Source organism: Neodiprion lecontei, chromosome 3 (assembly GCF_021901455.1).
Source record: "Neodiprion lecontei isolate iyNeoLeco1 chromosome 3, iyNeoLeco1.1, whole genome shotgun sequence".
Taxonomy (NCBI): Eukaryota; Metazoa; Arthropoda; class Insecta; order Hymenoptera; family Diprionidae; genus Neodiprion; species Neodiprion lecontei.
In genome coordinates, this window is record NC_060262.1 from 40,153,845 (window position 1) to 40,175,168 (window position 21,324).

Sequence of the window (21,324 nt, forward strand, 5' to 3'; positions counted from 1 at the left end):
TAAGTCTATGGTATAAACAGTGCTCGAAAGATGCTACGGAGCGGGCGATATCAGCTGAGCGGAAACGGACTCACGCACGGTTAGATAAACAGCGCGTCAAGCTCGACTCAGAGTTTCATACATCCGCGAGGCGATCGGAGGCAGCCGTGTGTAGAACCATTTCTCCGTTCAGAACCGTACGAGTTGTACAAAAGAAAAGACAAGAAAAAATAAACGCGACATCGCGATCGTTCCGAGTCGCAACGATGCGACGTGTGTTGATGGAGTAGCGCGTTCGCCGCAGGATCGTCGAATAAGAGGTTATTAATATAAATGCTCTAACAAAAAAGGACGAGAAAATAAAAGAAACTCGCCCGAACCGTTACTTACTTCGGGTATTTCAATTCTCCGTCTCCCGTCACGATTCGCGAATGATTTTGCTCGGTGCGTCAGGACGAATAGAGTACCCCTTTTACTCGCGGAGAGACGAGAAAGCTGTAGCGGCCTTTTAATCAACCTGAACCGACCAGATCCTCGTCTCATCTCATCTCCGGTGAGTACGCATTGTGTGTGTTAATTAAGACAATTGACGGTCGTTTCGTCCGTCGCTTTTCAGCTGCGCCGCCGCTTAACCTGAAGTCAGTAATTTGACAGCTACGGGACAGCTGATTGGCCTGTTATCATTTGTCCTTTGATTCTCTTTATATTTTCTTACTCTATGGCTGCTTACTTTTGTCTTTCTTCGTTCCGATCTTACCGACGATTACGTTACGTGAAATTGAATAATCGTCGTCGTCGTCGTCGTCTGAAGTAGGAAATGTGTTTTTGTCGTTGTTTTACTATTCGCTAGGGTCACCGCTTTTCTATGTGAACAAAGTGTGGCAAAAAGAATGAAAAATATCGACCGTAGTCTGCAATTTTTTTGTTGATAAAATTCTTCCTACATTCCTATTCACGCTCGTCTCGTTTGCTGAACGGAGAGAACGGAACAAAACAATAAAATTTCTCGCCTAGAAGCATAACATGAGAACGTTGAAATTTCTAGGTCACTTGAATGGAAGTCTCGATATACCAATGTACTATCTAGTTTGCAACAAAAAAAAAAAAGAGAGAGAGAGAACATAATTTACTCTCCGTTATAGAACTGGAATCCAATTTTTTTCTAACAGACTTTTAATCGATCATCGACAAAATTTCATAAAATAAACCTATAAAATGGTGTACATACATATAACCTCAAGCTTTATTATCAAGCTCTTTTTTTTTCTTTCACGCCACCTACGCATATCATCATTTTTCATTAATATATCCTGCTCTTCAACCCGTAATAAAAACAACGACTACGTTCGTATACAATATGTATGTACATTATATATACTTCGTGATCGTTGCACCCGTGTTACACGGATTTACGTTATGCTGTTATGCATGCCTATATTCAATACCGCGTGTTATCACGAGCAATCCTCATGTACACACATGCGTATGCACGTGTATATAACGATAAACAAAGAGCTGGGAGCGAGTGCTATCGGATACCTCTCTCTCTTTTCTTTTTCTCTCTCTCTCTCTTTCTCTCTCTCTCTCTCTCTCTTTCTCTCTCTCTGCACACAAGTAGTTGACGACACGACGTATGTACGTACATACGTACAAAGTAGGCATGCATTGTACGCAGCTGCATAAGCAAGGAGCACATGCTTAACGGTCAATATTCATTCGAGGTCGTGTTAAAAGACTTTCTTTTTCTACAGTATATATCCGTACTGTATAGGTATAACAGTGCGGCATTTATTTTCTTATTATTTACCGTTACCGCAGCTTGCATACAGTTGAATAGACGTACACTGATACGAAATAACAAAATGTAGTGGAAGAAGTTGCAGGATAATTAATTTATCATGTTTGTTAGATCGGTGAAAGGTAAAATTTTGCTATTAATCGCATGTCGGAGGAATCGACGATCGATACAATTGATCAGAAATACGATAATCTTGTACGTTGATACACTTTCTGCTCAACGATGATAATCATTTTTCTATAAAATTGCCGAACCAAATGTCAAACTTGTCTACGATCCTACGAACGGAGAAACAGAGAAAGAAAGAAGTATAAATATAAAAATAAGGTACTCGGAACCCGGATTTACAAGTTAGCAATTTATTGGAACGATTTGATTAGTCTTTTCAAAAAAAAACTTGCCAAAGAATATCGTGTAAAATCAGTTGCGAAGATAAAATCTTACTTTAACACATAAATTACCTACGATACTCATCTCGTCTTACTCCCTCGATCACCTGGCAATACATATTATACATACAATAAGAGTGGACTTAATTTTTTTAATTAACTTTTTACGATCTTAGACGGAGTCCGGGCATTTTTTCAAATTTACACTATACTATAAATATATACTATACTATAAATATATACTATATGATAATAAAACTCTATTCACGCAAATCATTTACAATCGTTGTCTTTTACTGCGCAAAATCCTGAGGAGACAAAAATTAATCTAAAGAATATATCGGGAATACTGTTCACGGTGCATAGAAAGACGAATAGAATTTTAATGTCGCAAGAGAAAACGATTTACGAAAATAAATAAATTTTTACGAAATACAAAAATGCAATACGTAGTTACGATTCCGGAGTTAATATACTTGTCGAAAAAAAATTATCGTCGGTGAGGATTCTCGAGGACTCGCGATCACCTCGATCGTGAATCAATTATAAATTGAGGAAGCTTGTCGATTTCCGGAAACGGGGTCTTTGGCAGTTTTCGAGGTCGCGGTCGGATCGCTATTCGGATATAATTGCGGGTATAATAATAACGATAATGACAATAATGATAATAATGATGCTGAGGATAAAGATGAGGATAAGGATGATAAGCTTCGAGAGAGATTAGTGCTGAAACATGCGCGAAATATCTGCGTAATTCGGGTTGATATCCGTTAAGAGATAGCTCACAATTAATCGATCTATCCTTTGGTATTTGATCGTTGAAGAAGTGAAGAACGTGGGCGGTGACAGAAATGTATATAATTATCGAGATACAGTGTTATAAATTATTCATTTATACATGTACATATATATTCATGAAAATTCACTATACAGAAACGCCACCGACCTCAAATTTTTAATCAACGTTCGTCGGACGATGTTATTTGAACATTTTTAACGACAAGCAAGTTTATATATATACAATCGCGATTGTCATACGTACAAAAAAAAAAAATTAAAAAAAATCTCTAAACAATCATTAATTTGGAATTTTAAATACTATGCAAATTTAATCCTGCCAATAAATTGACGGCATATAAAAAACTCAACTTGAATAATATCCAAGCTATTAAGGGGGGAGCCTGCTTTAGAAGCTTCAAAAAAACTATTTTTTTTTGCATAAATGTCTTCCCAAACTATCCAAGAATGTGTCCCTAAAATTTCAGACGCAAATTCGAAATATTTTCGAAGTTACGGAAGAAATAGTGAGCAAGCGTCGAGCAGGTATAAGAGCGGTTTTTTGAAGTTTTCAACCAGTTTTTTGAAGAGTCTGAACCAGTTTTTTGAAGTTTTGAACCAGGTTTTTGAAGAGTCTGAAGGGCAACTCTATGGACCAGGAATCGCTGATTAGCATATTAATGCGGTAAGTTCAAGAAAATTACGATTTTTTATATACGAAAACTTTGACGCACGATTTCTCGGTTTTTCATTTTTACGCATTTTCCTAATTGGCGGGAAAGATAGGGAAAAAACTAAACGTCCTATCGAAACGAGACAAATCGCATTGTACTCGGGATTAAATTCTCTTCTAGTTGAACCTAAAAAACCTTAAGAAAGTCGAGATTAACCCACTTTTTAAACAATCTAAAGTGAATTTTTTAATCAAAAAAAAAATGTATTTTTTTTTTAATTTGCGAAAAATTGTTGAATTATTCACTTTTTGTTGAATTTTCTTGGTTTAACTAGAAGCTATACTATTGAGAAGTGAAAATTTTTTTAGGTTCTTTGTTTCAGACGGAAATTGCTACCTGCACCTTTCCCGCCGCACGACAAATGCACACTCGAGACGCCTCGGTGAAATGCTTGTACCAGGCATAATATGACATATATCTTGATGAAAAAATTTCAGAAGACTGCTGAAATATATAACAATAAAACCTGAATGTTTCGTTTCAATCGGATATTTCTTTCCTTCCCAAAAAAATCCTTGAAAAAATCGATTTTGCGAAGCCTCTAAAGCAGGCTCCCCCCTTAATTTAAATACAAACTCGTTTTGTCAATTTTGCACTGCCGGTGCGTGCGGTATTAAGGTCATGCAGTACTCTAAACTTTACCGACCCAGCGAACTCACTGTCTTCATGTATCAAACAAACAAACGAAGGGGAATGTAGGATCGGAGTGTAGGAAGGAAAAGGGTGAGTTTGCATGACCTTAAGAATTAATTACGCGAACAAAATATATATGACGTGAGTTTGTATGTTTGGCTCACAATCAGCCGTTAAACTGGCTTATTATTATCCAGTTGCTATATTTGTGCAAAATTTGTGTCCATTTATTTTTTTCATAGAGTATAAAAAACGAGAAGGATTTTAACAGATCTTACAACGTTAATGGTAATTCCATTATACATATGTCATACAAAAGATTTGCACGGTGTAAAAAAAAAAAAAAAAAAACAATAAATAAATAAATTCTGATAAAAGTTTGAATTTGATTTTTGATAGAAATAAAATAACGCGTGCGTATGAAATTATTTCCGGAGATATGAAAGGATAAATATACAACGGTATTGAAAATTTGCTTAAAGATATTCATTCGTATTTTAAAGGCCGTGTAAAATGTGAAGAATAAACCGTAGCTCTTCGTTCTTTGACAATCTTCAATTTATAGATCGATAAGATATAATCCTGGTATAAACGGCCATCCGGACTTTGAAATTAACGTGTGTAAATCACACCTGTGCCCACAGCCGAGATATCTCATCTTCATTGTTAACGAGACGCCTCAATACTAACGTAAACGTGATACTCGATCACGTGTGCTCGATTACTCATCTGAAGCGAAGACACGATGTGTTGTAGGCGTCGTCGTTTTTGTGTAAATGTCGGTACAAGGTCCATTGATAGAATATTAAAACATTGAAAATAGCGACACGATCAGTTTCCTGAATTCGCTTGATTTTTCAGTTCCGGTGAATTTGTACCTTCTTCAAACCTCGTCAATATGTAAGTATTACAAAACCTGCGCGATATTTTTGTAATAAATTCAGACGCGTGTAAAATTTTATTACGACCTTAACGACACTGACACAAAATTTTTATTATATACTTCACCGCTTCGAATTCATTCAACTTTTTCGTCTTTATTTATAGTTTGTCAATCATTATACAAGATACCGTCAAATTGAATTTTTCTACTTCTCCTTGTCGATTTTCCACTCACTTCTCCGTCAACTGTTTTTACTTACGAAATGATTGTAAGTATCGCCGATGGACACCCGCGGATGATAAATTTTTCTTCTTATTCAACGTTGCATCACGACGCACGTGGTATTTATATATTGTACATATATGAATAATATTAATTGTAGGTAATTGTAATTCATAGACAGTGCATCAAACGGGCAACAAAAAACGCGTCGTTTTCTTTTCTTTTCTTTCTTTTTTCACCAAGTTCTTATGCAAGTATGCAATTCTTATATCCCTCCTCCATTTAATGCACCTCTTGCGTGCTGACAAGTGTAATTGACAGACCGTAACAGGGCATATATTCTACGCATTTTGTCGTCCTCTTATTATTATTGTCTTACGTACGAAATTATGCAGGAAGCATTGTATAAATTGACGGGAATCTCGAGGCTGCAAAAATATGCTATGCGGCAGGCAAAGTTAAATAAAAGAAAAAACAAAATTCCCTTCCTCATCGAACGATGTAACCGAAACTCGTCGATTCGATTTTTTTTCTTCTTTGCACCTTTTTCGATAATCGTAAAATCGTTCTCGCAGTCTCTGATTACATCGAAACGTGTTCTATTATACGAAAAATCATTATACATGTTCTGTATAATTTCCGACGAATTCGCGATTCGCCGAACCAGTTTCTTTCACTCCTTTTCCAACTCGCTGTAAAAAGTTTTCACATATCATTTGATACCAGCTTTTATATCATGAATATCCATGCAGACGTAGGGATTCGACGGAACGTGATGTTTTATTTATTTATTTTTTCTAATAAAAATGTTGCCGATATTCAGAATCGTTAATGTTCACTAAACGCTAAAATTTCAATCAATTTTTATTCGCCAAAAAAACGAAGAACATCCTGTAGGTATAATTTTAATTGAATTTATCACATTCAATATGCCTGATACACAATTAGTATTTAGATAAATCATTGTTAATTATGTACATAAACACTGTAATTAAATCTGTTCAAATTCCAATATCAAAGAACCAGTTTTCTCATATATATATATATATATATACACGTATCGCTATCTGAGAGATGATGATACATTTATGCGGACTTTGCACCGCGCATGCGGCAGCGATAATATGCACTATAAATGTTATCGTCATCGTCGTCACCTCGATTCGACATCGACCTTTATACTCTCGACGATCTGATGTATCGTCATTAGCATTGCCTCGAATATTGCGGACTCGCAAAGATGATAACAGTAATACAATTTACATCCTTTTTCATCCTACTTTTCTGCTCGTTCGTCCATTTTAACGACAATTGATATACTTATATAATGCAAATATCCACGACGTTGCTGTACGACACCAATAAACATCGTTGTACAAATTTATACGTTGCATTCGCAATGTGGTTTAAAATTCCGCGGTGATAGGATCTCATGATCTGAACGCGAGGAATATTCCCGTAATTCATTCTATCTTTCAAAAAATTCCAAATTTTTAAAAAAAGAAACAAACAAACGATAATCACATCCGCGTCATACAAGTGACCTAACAACATGATCCCCTTTTATTTTATTGTTCACATTCCAGTCGTACAATAGAATCGAATAAAAGTTTACGATATGATAAAGAACAAAAAAAAAAACAAATAAACAAAAAAAAAAAAAGAAAGATCAGAACGAAGCAAGAATCAGTGTGCATCGAAAAGACGCTGACCTGAAAACGGAGTTATCGAAAGAACGAGACTGACGAAATAATTGGCTGGTTGCGGAGGGGGAGGAGGGGATATATGAAAGTATTTGACCAGCTGAGATGAAAGCTGCAAGAATTGATGAATCAAGGGAGGAGGGAGGATGAGGGGAGGGGGAATGATGATTGAAAAAATCGTTTGTGTAATCGGCGTAATCATTTCTCTCCTTTTATACATCTGCTGGACGAAGTGTGCAAATTTCGTCATTACAGGCATACGTACCTAAGTGTAATTTACACATGCCGCGAGATCAACGCAGCTGAGAGCTTTGAAATCTCGAAACGTGCCATTCTATCATATTGACAACAATTAGCCGTGAGTAGGAAAGTTTAAGACCGCGACCAAAGGGTACTTTGTTACGGAATATTGTGAAAGAAATGGTAATTATGTCGATTCGTTGACGAGAAATTATTTAGCAAAAATTAGAAGGACCGAAATTTTGAATTTTCAGAGTTGACGTTCAAATTGAAAATACGAATTTATACAGAAATACTAAACACGTAACAACAATATCTAGAATCTCTATGATTCTATACGTATATTATCGTGACGGATTCGGACGATTCTACACTTTGGCTTTCTATTATTCTGAGCTTTAATTTTTTTAATTCCGTATATTAAATATGCATTAGCTTATTTTAAATTTCGATATCGTGGCTTGTGCATTCTTGCATCGATTTCTACATTGTTACATCCGTCATCCGAATCGCATTATCGGATTATCATTTTGAACCGTCGGTTTAATGGTTTTTAAATTTTTGAAAATCACACCTGCAACGTGACGAGTCAAATCAATCATCTGTATGCCGGCCTCTTGCACAATATTCTGTACAGATAGAGGCATAAAAAACGTAAATCACATTTCAGGACGGTATATTACCTACGTATGTATTTACTTACACCTTATACTCGCGTCTTTGCGCAACCGTAATTTTAATCTATCCGATTACCTTATACCCACAATTATACATACATACTATAACCGAAAAACGAGACTCGACTCGATTCCTCTTTCAAAATCCCAAGTCGCGCAATTTCTCGCTAAAATTTAAGACCACACTCTCTCTCTATCTCTCTCTCTCTCCTTCATCATTATTGTTGTTGTTGTTGTTGTTGTTACACATGGTCAAGGTTTCTTAATTTCTGATAATATTTTATAACAATAAGTATACGTATACATTCACTTTACCGTTATATTTTTTCGCTACGAGTTTTTTTTTTTTTTCTTCCATTCTGTCTCTGCTCTCCGAAAATATTTCGAACCGCTGAAAACAAAATTAATCAATAATAAACCTAACGATTTACGTAAAAGAAAATTATTATACTTAGGTTTTAAACGTGGTTTTATTTGTGCAGACTGTAATTATACGCAAAAGATTATATACACATACGTGAAACAAGAAACTTTCATATTAACACTGACCGAATTATGAAAATTTTCGCATTTTCAATTATTATATGTATGTCTCTGTACAAGCAATGTTGCATTGATTAATTGAAGACGAATTATTGTCGCGAATTTTTATCGAAATAATTAATTTTGAACTTTTCTACTTTTGTCTTTTTATTCCCAATTTTTTCTTTCCTCTTTTTCTTTCAACACAAGTATAATCGTACGTATTTAAGCGACCTACGTGACTGACTATATTTCGATGAAAAGTTTCAGACCATTGCGTAGATTATTATTTCTTATAATATGTTTTTTATTACACATTATATTATTATGATATGTAGATACGCGTGCATTCATAACGAGTCTGTATTATAGGTATGCGAAGGACCTTTGTTTTGAAGACTACGACGTGCGTACTCAATATATATACACATATTTGAGATCATTGACACGGAAATCATACACTCATACGTACACATTATTTTAATCTGTCAATACTGCTTAAAGTTTCTTGCTTGTTTCTTTACGTTGGTTTCTTCATTTCTTTTCATTCTCATGTAAGCGTATCACTAATTGTTATTTTTGCTTCTTACTCTTTCATTTTGCGTCTTGCATCATGTATTATAAACTACAGAGAGAGAGAGAGAGAGAGAGAAATTGAACTTGACAATAATTTTTATGAAATATAATTGATCCTAGTTGAAAAAAGGAAATCATTGGACAAACAGAACAACGAATCATGTTCCATGCATTTTCCATTTTCGTTTCTATAATACTACGTACCCCGGTGTATAACTGAAATTATGAAAATTTAATGATTATTTCCTTGAATTTTTTTTTTTTTTTTTTTTTTTTGCATCCACATAACTCATAATTTTTATTTTATGACTATGAATGATCGTTTCTATGCCGTTTTTATTTTTATTTACATATTATACAGATTATACACGTATAACAATCAACGTATCCTATACACAGAAATGAATTAAAAAAAATTCTTGCTATTAATATTGTACTATACCTGCAATATATTGTGAGAAAAATTTCGACCATTTTTATCCGAAGGAAAATAAAAGGCATTGGCAACGGAAAGAAAAAAAAATGGATTTAAAATCAAATTCGTTCGAACGATGCCTGTACAATAACAATAATAATAATAATAACAATAATAGATGAGTGACCGAAGCGTAAAGCGGTAGAAAAAAATTAGTTTGTAACTCACGCAATATAGGAAAAGGGGAAAAAATATTGTCTGAATAATTATCGCAATAAGTTAACTAACGCATGTATGCATGTATACATGCGCATGTACCTTGTATACCATACAATACACCTGAACAATGTTAATTCAATATAAGGATAGATAATTTACATATTTATACATAACTTGTATAAAATTTATATAACTTGTACGCGGAAATAAATTTTTCTCTCATACGCGATCGATTTTAAATATGTATTATACGCGTAATATTTTTTTGCATTTTATTTATCGTCGATCATCTCTTCACGTCCGTATTTTATAAACGACACCGTCTATCGTCGCGCCGTGCGTTTAATCGTTATTCCGTGTTAGTTGACGCGAGGATAAATTTGAATATCCGAAGTTCACCTACGGTCACCAATCGAAACGAGTGACGGTCGTTCAGGTATTTAACAAAGCCTTGAAACGTACGGACGAATTATACTTTTTGCCGATTACGTCTCTGACTTGTTTGACAGAATTTTTCTGCCGACGATCAGACGTCGGATTTATTTTATTTAATCAATCTCTTTTTCAACAATTAATCGCGAAATTGTAAAAATAAAAAGAATCGTACGAATAATTATTCGGCATTATTTTTCGCTGTTATCCACCGATTTTCTTATTATTATTATTATTATTATTATTGTTGTTTTAATATTATTATTCGCAAATTTTTTTAATCGTACAACTTTGGTATCTATATCAAGTCTTTCGTTGTTATTATCTACACTTTTCACGTTACAACTCGTCAATTTTTCTTCTTCCCCCCCCCCCCATTTTCTATCTCACGCACAAGCTGTTTTCGCTTCGTCACGATTCTACGTTTCTGACAAATCAAAGATAAGAACTTTGAAGAAGGTTTAATTTTTTTGCGAGAAATTTAGCATAATTAAAAAGGTGATAAAAAAAAAAAGTAGAGTAATTTATTCTCCTTGCCTTTTGGCAGCGATTCTTGTTTTTTTTTTTCCCGCTACGCGATTCGACGCACGCCTCAAGTGCGAATCGTGATGTAATTTCTCTCCACGTGACGCAGGAATTGTTCGTTTCTAGGTTCGAGGTTCTTTTTTATCCTCTTTCGCGCGTCAATTGTCATTTCCTGCATACGTGCAACGGCTGAACCGATGCTAATAAAAAATCGCCAAGATATATTTAGCAGGTGAAACGTCATCGTTCCGTCAATCCGATTTATGGATCATGCCACGGGATCAATTGTATTATACCCACTTCCTAATCGAGTCGATATTTATGTATATTTATGTTGATCGTTCATTGAAGAATAGAAACAATTCTATCTTCGTCGATGATGATACGTTTATTTATTGGTATAATTTTTTTATTTTTTTTTTCCTCTCCACGACCTTCCGTGAAGAAATATCTTACACAAAGAAATTTATTATTATTCACTTGCTTCCGTTGTTTACCGATTTATTTAAAAAACTTGATTTCATCCAAAAAAAAAAAAGAAAAAAAAAAACATTCAAGGACAGTATAATCAATCATTCGGTCAAACTTACACGCGTTATATAATTTTAAATTAAGAGACGATTTTTATTATTCTATCGTATCAAAAATCTTGGAAATCGTCGTGAAAATTTTACACCTGTAAAGCAACGTATCAATTCAATTATCATAGGTAAATATACATATGTATACACATATGTGTAAGCATCGATAAATTACGTGGCACATTTTTTTCTCGTGAAAGATTACGAACGAAAGTATTATAATTAAATCTCGCGAAGTCGTCTCAATTTTGCAATTCTGCAATTTGTATGCAATTTCGCTTTAGGAGAAACGTAAATTGAGAAAATTTACAAACTGTACGATATAACAACAGTTAGGCGAGACTAAAATTAGGTGAATAGTTTTAATCAAATTCTAATGACCAGGGAATTTATTAAATGTATGATTTATCATAAACGTTGAAGAATTTGTACTGCGAATTAAAAATTTTTCTATTATAGTTGTACAGTTAATCGTAGAGGGTTTTTTTTTTTTTTTGAATAAATGTATGTCATACTAACGAGCTGGTTGAAAAAAAAAAAAAAAATTCATCGCAAGTGCCGACGAGTCGAATAATCGAACACCATCGTTTGTGAAATGACACTATAATTTTCCCACGTGCAGCATCGTTTCAGTAAATATATAAATTATTATAATTCGCCGGCAGCGTGTGTTTAACCGTCACAAACGCGAACGCACGTATGCCTTTGCACACTCGCGTCTCTGCGTTATACCTAAATTCATTTGGGTCAAGAGAACGTGTCCGAGTTACTTCACAAATCGCGTCAATCACTTACAAACAAAATATAGATATATGTTTATTTAAATACATGCATAGCGGACCAAAGTTATTAAATCGTGACATTTTACGCTTCGCCGCCTTTCGTAACTTACATTTTGCATCAGAGTTTTCATTTGGGCTGATCGTACTTATGACTTCAAGTGTTACACGGTCTGTAACATGCTTCTGTATACAGGATTATTCAAAGATGCGTGCTGCAAGCTTTTTTTCTTTTCCCCCCCTTTTTTTTTAATCTATTTGAAAAATTCCCCAGAAAATTTCGCGGGATCTTCTTTAATCCAGTTCCTTCCAATTTTATTATACGTATCAGAAATGAAATTTGCATGGAAAAGAAAGAGGAACGATGTGAGTGGATTATCTCAATAGCTACAACGTTCGTTGATCCAAGCACGAATTAACGGTGATCAAAAATAATCGATCATTTTTTCCCGATTAATCGACTGATTCGATTATATTTCCTCGCAATCTGTTTTTGTTTTTCACTCCCATACAATAAGTGAAATATGAATGAATATTTTTACATGAAATTGAAAAATATTTCAATGAGACTATAAATTATCACGAAACTTTGTCGCCATTAGGACTGGATACTGAAATTCATGATTTCCAATACACCTTTTCAAAAAAATACAAAACAATCGTTAACCGATTAATTTTTACCGATTCAATCGAGTCGCGTTCGATTATTCTTCTGGACGCGATTAATCGATGCATCGATTATCTGTAGCTTCGTTGCAATCACAGATTTATACCTCCGGAACCATTTAATTTTTTTACATATGTAATAAATAGATGTCATGTAGATACACGTGATATTTACAGAATTTTCTCTACAATACGCATACGTATGTATTTATACAATTCTCTCTTATTCCGCCGACTCCATATCCGTCTGTAATCTATTTATTTGCAGTCTCACGATTAATGATTGAAGCATTATTATTCTTTCATTGCTGTTGCGTATCTTACCTGCGAGTCGAATTGCGAACCGTGACGAACTTGCAGTAATAAGGGTATTCTATCATGTTATTATACCGCTATTAACCGTCGATAATTGCAGATGAACAACATTCAAATAATTCTTATAAATATATCGGTTTTCAATACATGTATTACATGTATTCTCAAGTGCAGGAGACGCTAGCAAAATTGAAAATAAATAATCGGGAAAGGCTGAAACACAAGATTGAAACAAAAAAATGCGGATACACGTGTTTGCAAATTAATGTAAATTAACAGCGTACCGGCCCGATAAGTCGTTTAAATAACCGAAAATTATACAGTCTGCACATTCTTGAAATTTCATGGTCGAGATATGAGGTCGTGTTGTGCTACGTTTCGCTCATATGTTTAAAACTGCTTTTGTATCATAATAATACGTTTCGATTCTTTATTATTGAATATCGATCGATTTCCTTCTTTTTTTTTTTTTTTTTTTTTTATTTTCATACGATCAAAGTCACAAATTCTCTTAACCGAAATTGGATCGACTATAATTTTACCCACTTGGCATGATTTTTTTCCACCCCGAATAACGTATCATCATTGTTTTCAGATTCTTTTCACCCTGATCATAACACGCGTCTTCGGTAAATTCTGAATTTTTTCAAAATAATTGTCAAAGAATGTGGAATCGCAAAACGTTCAGGAATTCAACGTTGAATCGTCAGTTTAAAGAATTGTCAAAAATTATACCGAAAATTGATAAAAACGTGCATGTTTGCAAAGTTATACGAAATAACAGTATAATCGTTTTATTTTATTTATTTATTTTTTCTTTTTCTTCTATCGCGTTACGACTATTGAATCTTTTTTCGAACCGTGTCGAGGATCTGATAAGAGATACTAAATTTGCATTCTAAGATCATTCGTCTAGCTTACGATTATCGTGTAATGTACGCAGCAACGACGCTCCAACTTCACAGATAAACGCGAATAGAATATAATAGATGTACACGCGTATATATACGTACACACATGGCTTATTATAACGACGATTTTTTCCAACGTCCAAGAACCTTTGATCCACGTGCCAACGCAACGTCACGCGTAACGCACACTTGATCGGTAATAAATTCAATAATTTCTGCGGCAGGAAAAAGTGGGGCGACAAACGGAGCTCGAAATTTCAACTTGACGAGGATCTTTGCACTTGACTGCGCAGCGTTTTCCATTATCACGTGTAAACAATGATAATTGTATCTGCTGAGTATCCATCGGTCAGCGCAATAAAGCTTTTTTCATTTCATTTCGTTCCATTCCATTTCATTTCGCGAGGCTGAAGTAAGTAACCTCAGCGTAACGAAACATTGAGGGTAAAAATTACTATTTTGCACTTTTCTAGTGACTTTGAAGTGGTCAAGTTTTCAAAATACACAATACAATAATCTACCGCATTTCATAGATTCCCAAAGAAATGAAGCCACGGGCTTTTTGAGACGTCAATCGTTAGAATAACGTTACTAACTTCAGCCTCGTTTCATTTCAATAAATTTCCTGTGATTTTATACCCGCACACACAAGTAGAAGAATAGCTTCAACATTTTCAATTTTCAATTTTTACTTCATATTTTATTCCAACTCTTAATTTTCTAACTAGCCTTGTTCACCAACAGTTTTCATTATTCAACTTTCTGCATTCCCAAGAACCCTCCAGAGAATCTTAATTGACGGTATGCTCAAAAATAAAGAAAAAAAAACGCGACGAAATTAACAGAAGTTTCTTTGAACGAGGAAAAAGATTTAATTTTAATACATTTCACCTGCGCAGCTCCAGTGATATGCCTGATTAGTATTAATTAGCATCAAGATATTCGAGTATCGAAATTTTGAAATTAAATAAAAGAGAGTGACGAAAAAACAAAATTAAAAAACTTTAAAGTCTTGCGGAATTTAAAGAGAACATTTTTTCATCAACGTACGTATATTATGTAGAGCGCACGTCGATATCGGAATCCGATTAAGAATAATCTGCCCGAAACGTCAGTTCTGGTCATTCGCCTTTCACCTCGCGTCTTCTTGCAACATTGCTGCAACCTCGACTTGCTAACATATCATCCTTCGCCAACACTAAAATGCGCAAGGATTATGGGTGAAATTCTTTTTTCAAGTATATATACAAAAAAATTCAACTTCGATTATCAGGTGAATCCTGTTTCCGGTGAACTCTTCCCGATCAATCGCGTTAGGTATTCCACAAAAAAAAAAAAAAAGACAATAGTAGAAAAAAAGACACAAAGAGTGCGGGATAAAAAATACGCGAATGAAAAAGTTCCACGCTAATTTTAATCTTGTATGCATATATATTTTATATTTCCGTATCCAGTCGCGCAATTTCCGAATGATCGACGATATTCTCGTTGTTGTTGTTATTATTATCGGTGTATATAATGTCAGCCGACACGAGACACGAGTTTCGGGGCATAAATTGGCAACCGGTTCGCATCTATAATATATGACACGCGTGACTCGGAAGCGGAAATTTAATGTATAATAACAACCTTGGTTAATGTCAGTGTCAGCGGCTTGGAAAACCGATTAGAACCGGCTACGGTATCGTCGGTGTACGTGACGCTTGTTGCAGGTGTATAAATAAATAAATAAATAGTAAAAAGAAAAAAGAAACTAAAAGGATAACGCTCAAGGAATGATCGCACACGTCGATTCGGCGCGTCGTCGACAAAAGTGGTGGGTGTTGTTGGCGTGAGAGCGAAAGAAAAAAAAAAAAAGAAAGAAAGAAAAAAGAAAAAGTACGTACGAGATTTTACAGCGAAAACGAACCCGATACAATCGAGTTAAATTTAATCGAGTCAAAGTTTAACGAGCAACGGGTGAACTTTCTACGACAAACACGGCGAAACGAAATTATTTTTACTGTATGTGATGAATTTTTTTTTTTTTTTTTTTTCCAAATGTACCGTTTATCCGCACGTGATAATCTCAAATTGACGCGCGTCGAGATAAGAAATGTGACTGTAAGCGACGATAATGAATACTTACAATTAGTATCGCCGACATTTCGAGATCTGTACGCGTGTACAACACAAGATACGGAGAAACTGTACCACTTGATAAAAACGTCTGTAGATAGGTATGAAATTTTTTTACCGCGTAATTATACCTGAAATTTATTTTACAAAAAAAATTGAAATTTATTGCCGAATTATAATCGATACTTAAGATTTTCAAAAATATGTCCGACGATTTTTCTTGTTCTTAGCAGACCGAGAGAAAACGAAACGAAAACGAATGGAAAAAAAAAGAAAAAAAAAAATCAGCAAACTTACGCTCGCGTTAACTCAACCGAGAATCGCAAGTATGAAATATATACGAGTCCGGTTGCGTTACGTAAGAATTCCAACAATCGCGTGAGTCACAATTTTGCAAAGAATTGCATTACTCTGCTAGAAAAGTTATATACAGCTCTGGTATTAGCGTGGCAAAATTGTCCCGGTACATGGATTGAATTCCATTGTCCCGCAGCTGATTGTTGAGAAACTAAAATAAACTACGATAATTTAGAGGATAGTAACTACGGTACAAACGTTGATTGCAGAAAATAAAATAAAATGCCGTGTACCTTATTCGCCGGGCTGGCAGGTTAAGCGTAAAAAAAAAAAAAAAAAAAATGAGGAAAGAAGAAAAAACGACGACTGGCAAACGCGTTGTAAAGAAATCCATGAAAATTCATTGATAATTATCGGCAACTTTATTAGCCGTTGCAACAAGGTGGGTAAACTTTGTTTTCAGAGGTGCTGATCCTTTTGCTTGTGCAATAACAGCTGCAGCATAGATTCTCGACGTTTAACCTCAATATAGACACCGGGTGTAGATAATAGTTAATTAGATACAGGAGAAGAAAAAAATATCGCCGTTATCGAGAGTTATCTCATCACTCATGTGCACGTACATATATATATATATATATATATATTTGCAACACTTGTAAGACTCTCGAACCTTGGACCGACTTTCGGATTCTATTGTGCTTTAACGTCGATGCGACGAAGAAGCGTCCGATTCGCGATGAGTCGATGAGAAATAAAATTAACCAAAAGAAACAAGTTAAAAAATGCAAAATCAAAACTCTGCATATTCACCGTAGACATATTATATGTGTAATAAAATTAATCCTTGAAAGATTTGTTTCAAAAATTTTCGTTCGTCACGAGATCAGAGGAAGAGAAATGAGAAATGTGTCTGTTCGTGTTTTTTTGCTTTTTTTTTTTTTTTTTTTTTTTTGTTTTTCACTTTTGTTCCTTCTTTTCTTCTCTTATTTTGGTTATAAAGAATTTTATTCCTTAAAACCATTCCGTTTGCAAAAAAAAAAAAAAGAAAAAAATTATCAAAAGAAGACAAAAAAAAAAAACAAAGGCAAAAACGAAACCCGTCCCGTATGCCATTAATTCTGAATAATTATTACACTCTCTACGGTTGGTTCGCCGACTGTACGATCTGTGCGTGTGTGTGTAAGAAACGATTTTGAAGAAGCCGTAAATGGTGGGAGAAGTCGCAGAAGTAGGCATCGATGCGAGATACGAGACGGGCGTGATAGCATCGCTGAGCAAATTGATCGGTAGAGCTGTTAGTAAGGCTCGAGACGCGGTTGAACGAGGTGGCCGATTCGTGAAGCTCTCGAGATTCGCGGCTGAAGCCCCCGTTGCGGGAAGATAGCGAGCGGAGTTGCGTTTTCGACCATATCTCGACCGTAAATTGGTCGATTGTGCATCGCGTCGAATCCTGCGGGTGTGAAAATCTTGCGTGCCGGTGTTTTCGATTAGATTTATATTCATACCTGAGAAGTATCACGCATATGTATTTATGTGTGTAAAAATCTGCAGTGAAAATTCGTCGTAGAAATCATGAGTAAATGAGGATATTTTAAGTTTCAATGAAAATTAGCCGCGAAAGTGTCGCAGTTAATTTACTCGGTGCTCGAATTTGAATTTGTGAATTTTTTTTTTTTGGTCTTGATGAGACTTTTTATGCACGCAAACACTTCAACACCGTGATTCGTTCAGAATGTAAGATTCCGCTTGATGTATTCGTTATATTGTTTCGTAAATTATTATATGTGTCATGTGTAATTGGCATAAAATAAGGTTAATCATATTTTTGGCTAAGATAATCAGCTCGACGTGGTATGATAATTAATTACGTATTGTACCAGGCGAAAACAGTATCAAAGAGGAAAGAATTACGAACAACTTTCGAGACGTAATCAAAAAAACTTGTGATATGTTTTAATAAATCTTGGGTTATCAAGAAATGGCCTGGCTTTAAATTCTTATAGAGATCTTCGATTGACCGAAAAAATAACCAGTGAAAGAAATCAATATGTGAATATTTTGCGTATAACGAACCGATGCGATTTCGTGATTTCGTTTCCAATACATGATTTATCTTACCAAAAATCAATATCCGTACTGACGTTTTCTGTACAATTTATTCAACAGCGAAATTACGAACTATCATCCATTGAAATTGGATAAACTATAAAAATTTCCAATAAACACATTAATCGTTGAACTACGTCGATCGAGGTTTCTAGTTTCCTGATAAAACTCGCGATCAATAAAACTCCGTTTTTCAATTTCTCTATTTCGACGCAATTTAAATCGGATTTTATCTACACTCCATGCATCCTAAAAGTTGAAAGAAAGAAAGAAAGAAAAAGATGAGATTGCTTTAATTCGTTTTTCATCTCTATTCTCCTACACCTGTTTCGCATAAAAATTTTCCTATCACACCTTGTTTAACATACATTTTAAATATGGTTGAAATTTTTATTAGAAATCTGTGATTTTTGCAGGCGGTGAAACTTGGCGGTGATAAGTGGCGTTGCAACAATTCTGACGAAATATACATGCCTGCCAAGGCGTGTACGTGTTCATAGTAACACACTCGCGTTCGCGTTGCGAAATTTTTAAATTTCGCGCGGTTTGAGAAGGTCTTTTGTTCCGAGTAAAAAAAAAAAAAAAAGAAGAAAAAAAAATTACAATTATATAAATAAATAAAAGAAAATAATAAAAGTAAAACAGAAAGACTTCACGCGCGTTGGTGAAACGGAAATCAGAATCAAGATGAAGCTCGAGGGGAACAGCTCGAGAGACGACGACTCGAACGGGATTTTATTGCAGCCGAGAAAAGGCTCGGTCAGACTTCAGATCCTCCCAGCTCAGCCAAAGACCATAACCCATCTTCCGAAGAGGCCGCCCGTTGATCTCGCGTTCACTGACCTCACCTACAGGGTTCGAGAAGGACGAAGAAACAGTGAGTATTATACCTTGCTTACCTAAAAACATTCCGGACGCGGCCGCAATTTTGTGCGTGTCGGGGTTTTTGACGCTCAGAAACTCAAATCCGAAGTCGTTTCGGAAAAACGGTACAATTTGATTTTTTTTTTTTTTTTTTATTTGCATTTTATTCAAGAACCGCCATCGACGGATGAAAAATTACTTGACCATCGCGTAGAGCGGAAAATTTTACATCGAATTATGTACCCATGTGTCGGAAACGGTGTCGGATTAAGAAAATTAATCGTATGGAAAAAAAAAAAGAAAAGAAATTGCTTGACCAAAGTTTCCCAGACGCCGTCGATAAGTAGAATTTCTTTTTTCTTCATTTTTTGATCCGACATAATTTGATGTAAAATTTTCCGCTCTACGCGGTGGTCAAGTCATTATTATTCAGAAAATGTTCAGTTTGTTTTTAACGAACAATACATAATAACGTTTGGAATTAATTAACGACGAATCCGTTTTGTAGAATCACAAGAAATTTCGAATCATCAATTCTCAAATATCGTTCTGAGGTGCTGAATCTGATAATGTGACAATAGAAAAAAATAAACATCCTCACATTTTGTTGATTTTTTTTTTTTCAAACAATTGAATAAATTATAAAACTTCCTCTTGATCCGTATAATAATGTATCAGTCATTCCTTGCGTATACTATATAATGTGAAATTTTTTGAATAGTCGGATAATATTTATACAGCAAACATGTCATTGTATAGACGATATATTCCGTATTACTTTAAATATACGTATTTTTTCTTACTCCTAATCCGGCAAAAAGATAACGCAATAATCTTGTTTGTAATTACCGCGTGTTTACCGGAGCACAAGTATTATATTAGTGTTATTTTTATTATCATCATCGTCATCATCGTCGTAACTTTTATTTCCCACCGTAAACAAATTAGCGTTAAATTACAATACTGCTAATAATGCTGAGAGAAAAGTATAGTAAAAAAGTGTCAAACCTTGCCTGCGTACCAAATATCGAATTCGCAAACTTACTGCATACATCTCTCTATACATTCGCGGATATGCAAACAAGTTTAACGATAAACAGGAACTGGTTTCATAATTGTGTCCCACGTCATGATATCTAGATATTTTCAATCCTACGCGTGCGATATATTATTATTAAATATGTGTACGCATACGTGAGGTATGAAATTAATCGGAAATCGAATCGTTATTCCGTGACGTCAACTTATAATTGCAATAGACAGTGAAATTTATCGGTGATATTACTGGCGGAAGATTGAGAAAGAAAGAAACGGAAAGAGAAAAATTTTTCAGGAGAAAATCGCAAATACAGGCCATACGTCGAAAAATTGAACGTGGAATTCTGCTGCAATAATATATTATTATTATCTACACCCAATCTCGAATTTGTTCGTGATAATAAATACCATAATCATCAGATTTGTACATATAATCGATGAATTATATATTAGCTATGCGTGAAATTCAAATTTCGGTGCGAAATATCGACATCATATCGTTAACAATAACAATATAATTCAAAATTGAATATTTTTCCTCGCTTGACGATATATCCGAAACACCGCGGGTAGAATAAAATTGTTTTTAATTATTAGCAGTAATGGAAAAAGAGAGAAGGAATGATGAAAAGAAGAAAATAAATAAAACAAACACACAAATGCAAAGAATAATAATCCAACTTGAGTTGTTGATTGAAAACTTTTTGCATCAAAAAAAAAAAAAGAAAAAGAAAAAGAAAAAACAGCGCGTAGCTGTTATAATACAGAATTTCGAAAAGCCTGCAGGGCTTGAAAATTGTCGGAAAACATCACGTGTATCATTGTGAGTGTAATGTAATCCCGTGTATAATTATAATTATTATTATTTCACGCGGCTCGCGAAGGTGGAAACAAACGGGTTTCACGAAATGACATTGACCAC

The 21,324-nt window shown here is 34.7% G+C and overlaps 1 protein-coding gene across 2 annotated transcripts in view; it reads left to right on the forward strand.

The window, feature by feature from the left end:
- Positions 1-21,324, forward strand: part of LOC107226565 (ATP-binding cassette sub-family G member 1) — a 48,919-nt gene continuing 27,595 nt past the window's right edge. Inside the window, exons 1-2 of one of the 2 annotated variants that reach the window (XM_015667416.2) lie at positions 1-532; positions 18,917-19,377. In XM_015667416.2, the coding sequence (XP_015522902.2) occupies positions 19,188-19,377 (190 nt within the window). In that variant the 5' untranslated portion in view covers positions 1-532; positions 18,917-19,187. Of the gene's footprint in view, positions 533-17,673; positions 18,129-18,916; positions 19,378-21,324 lie in introns of those variants that run through there. The other variant, XM_046734951.1, reaches the window with a different exon arrangement.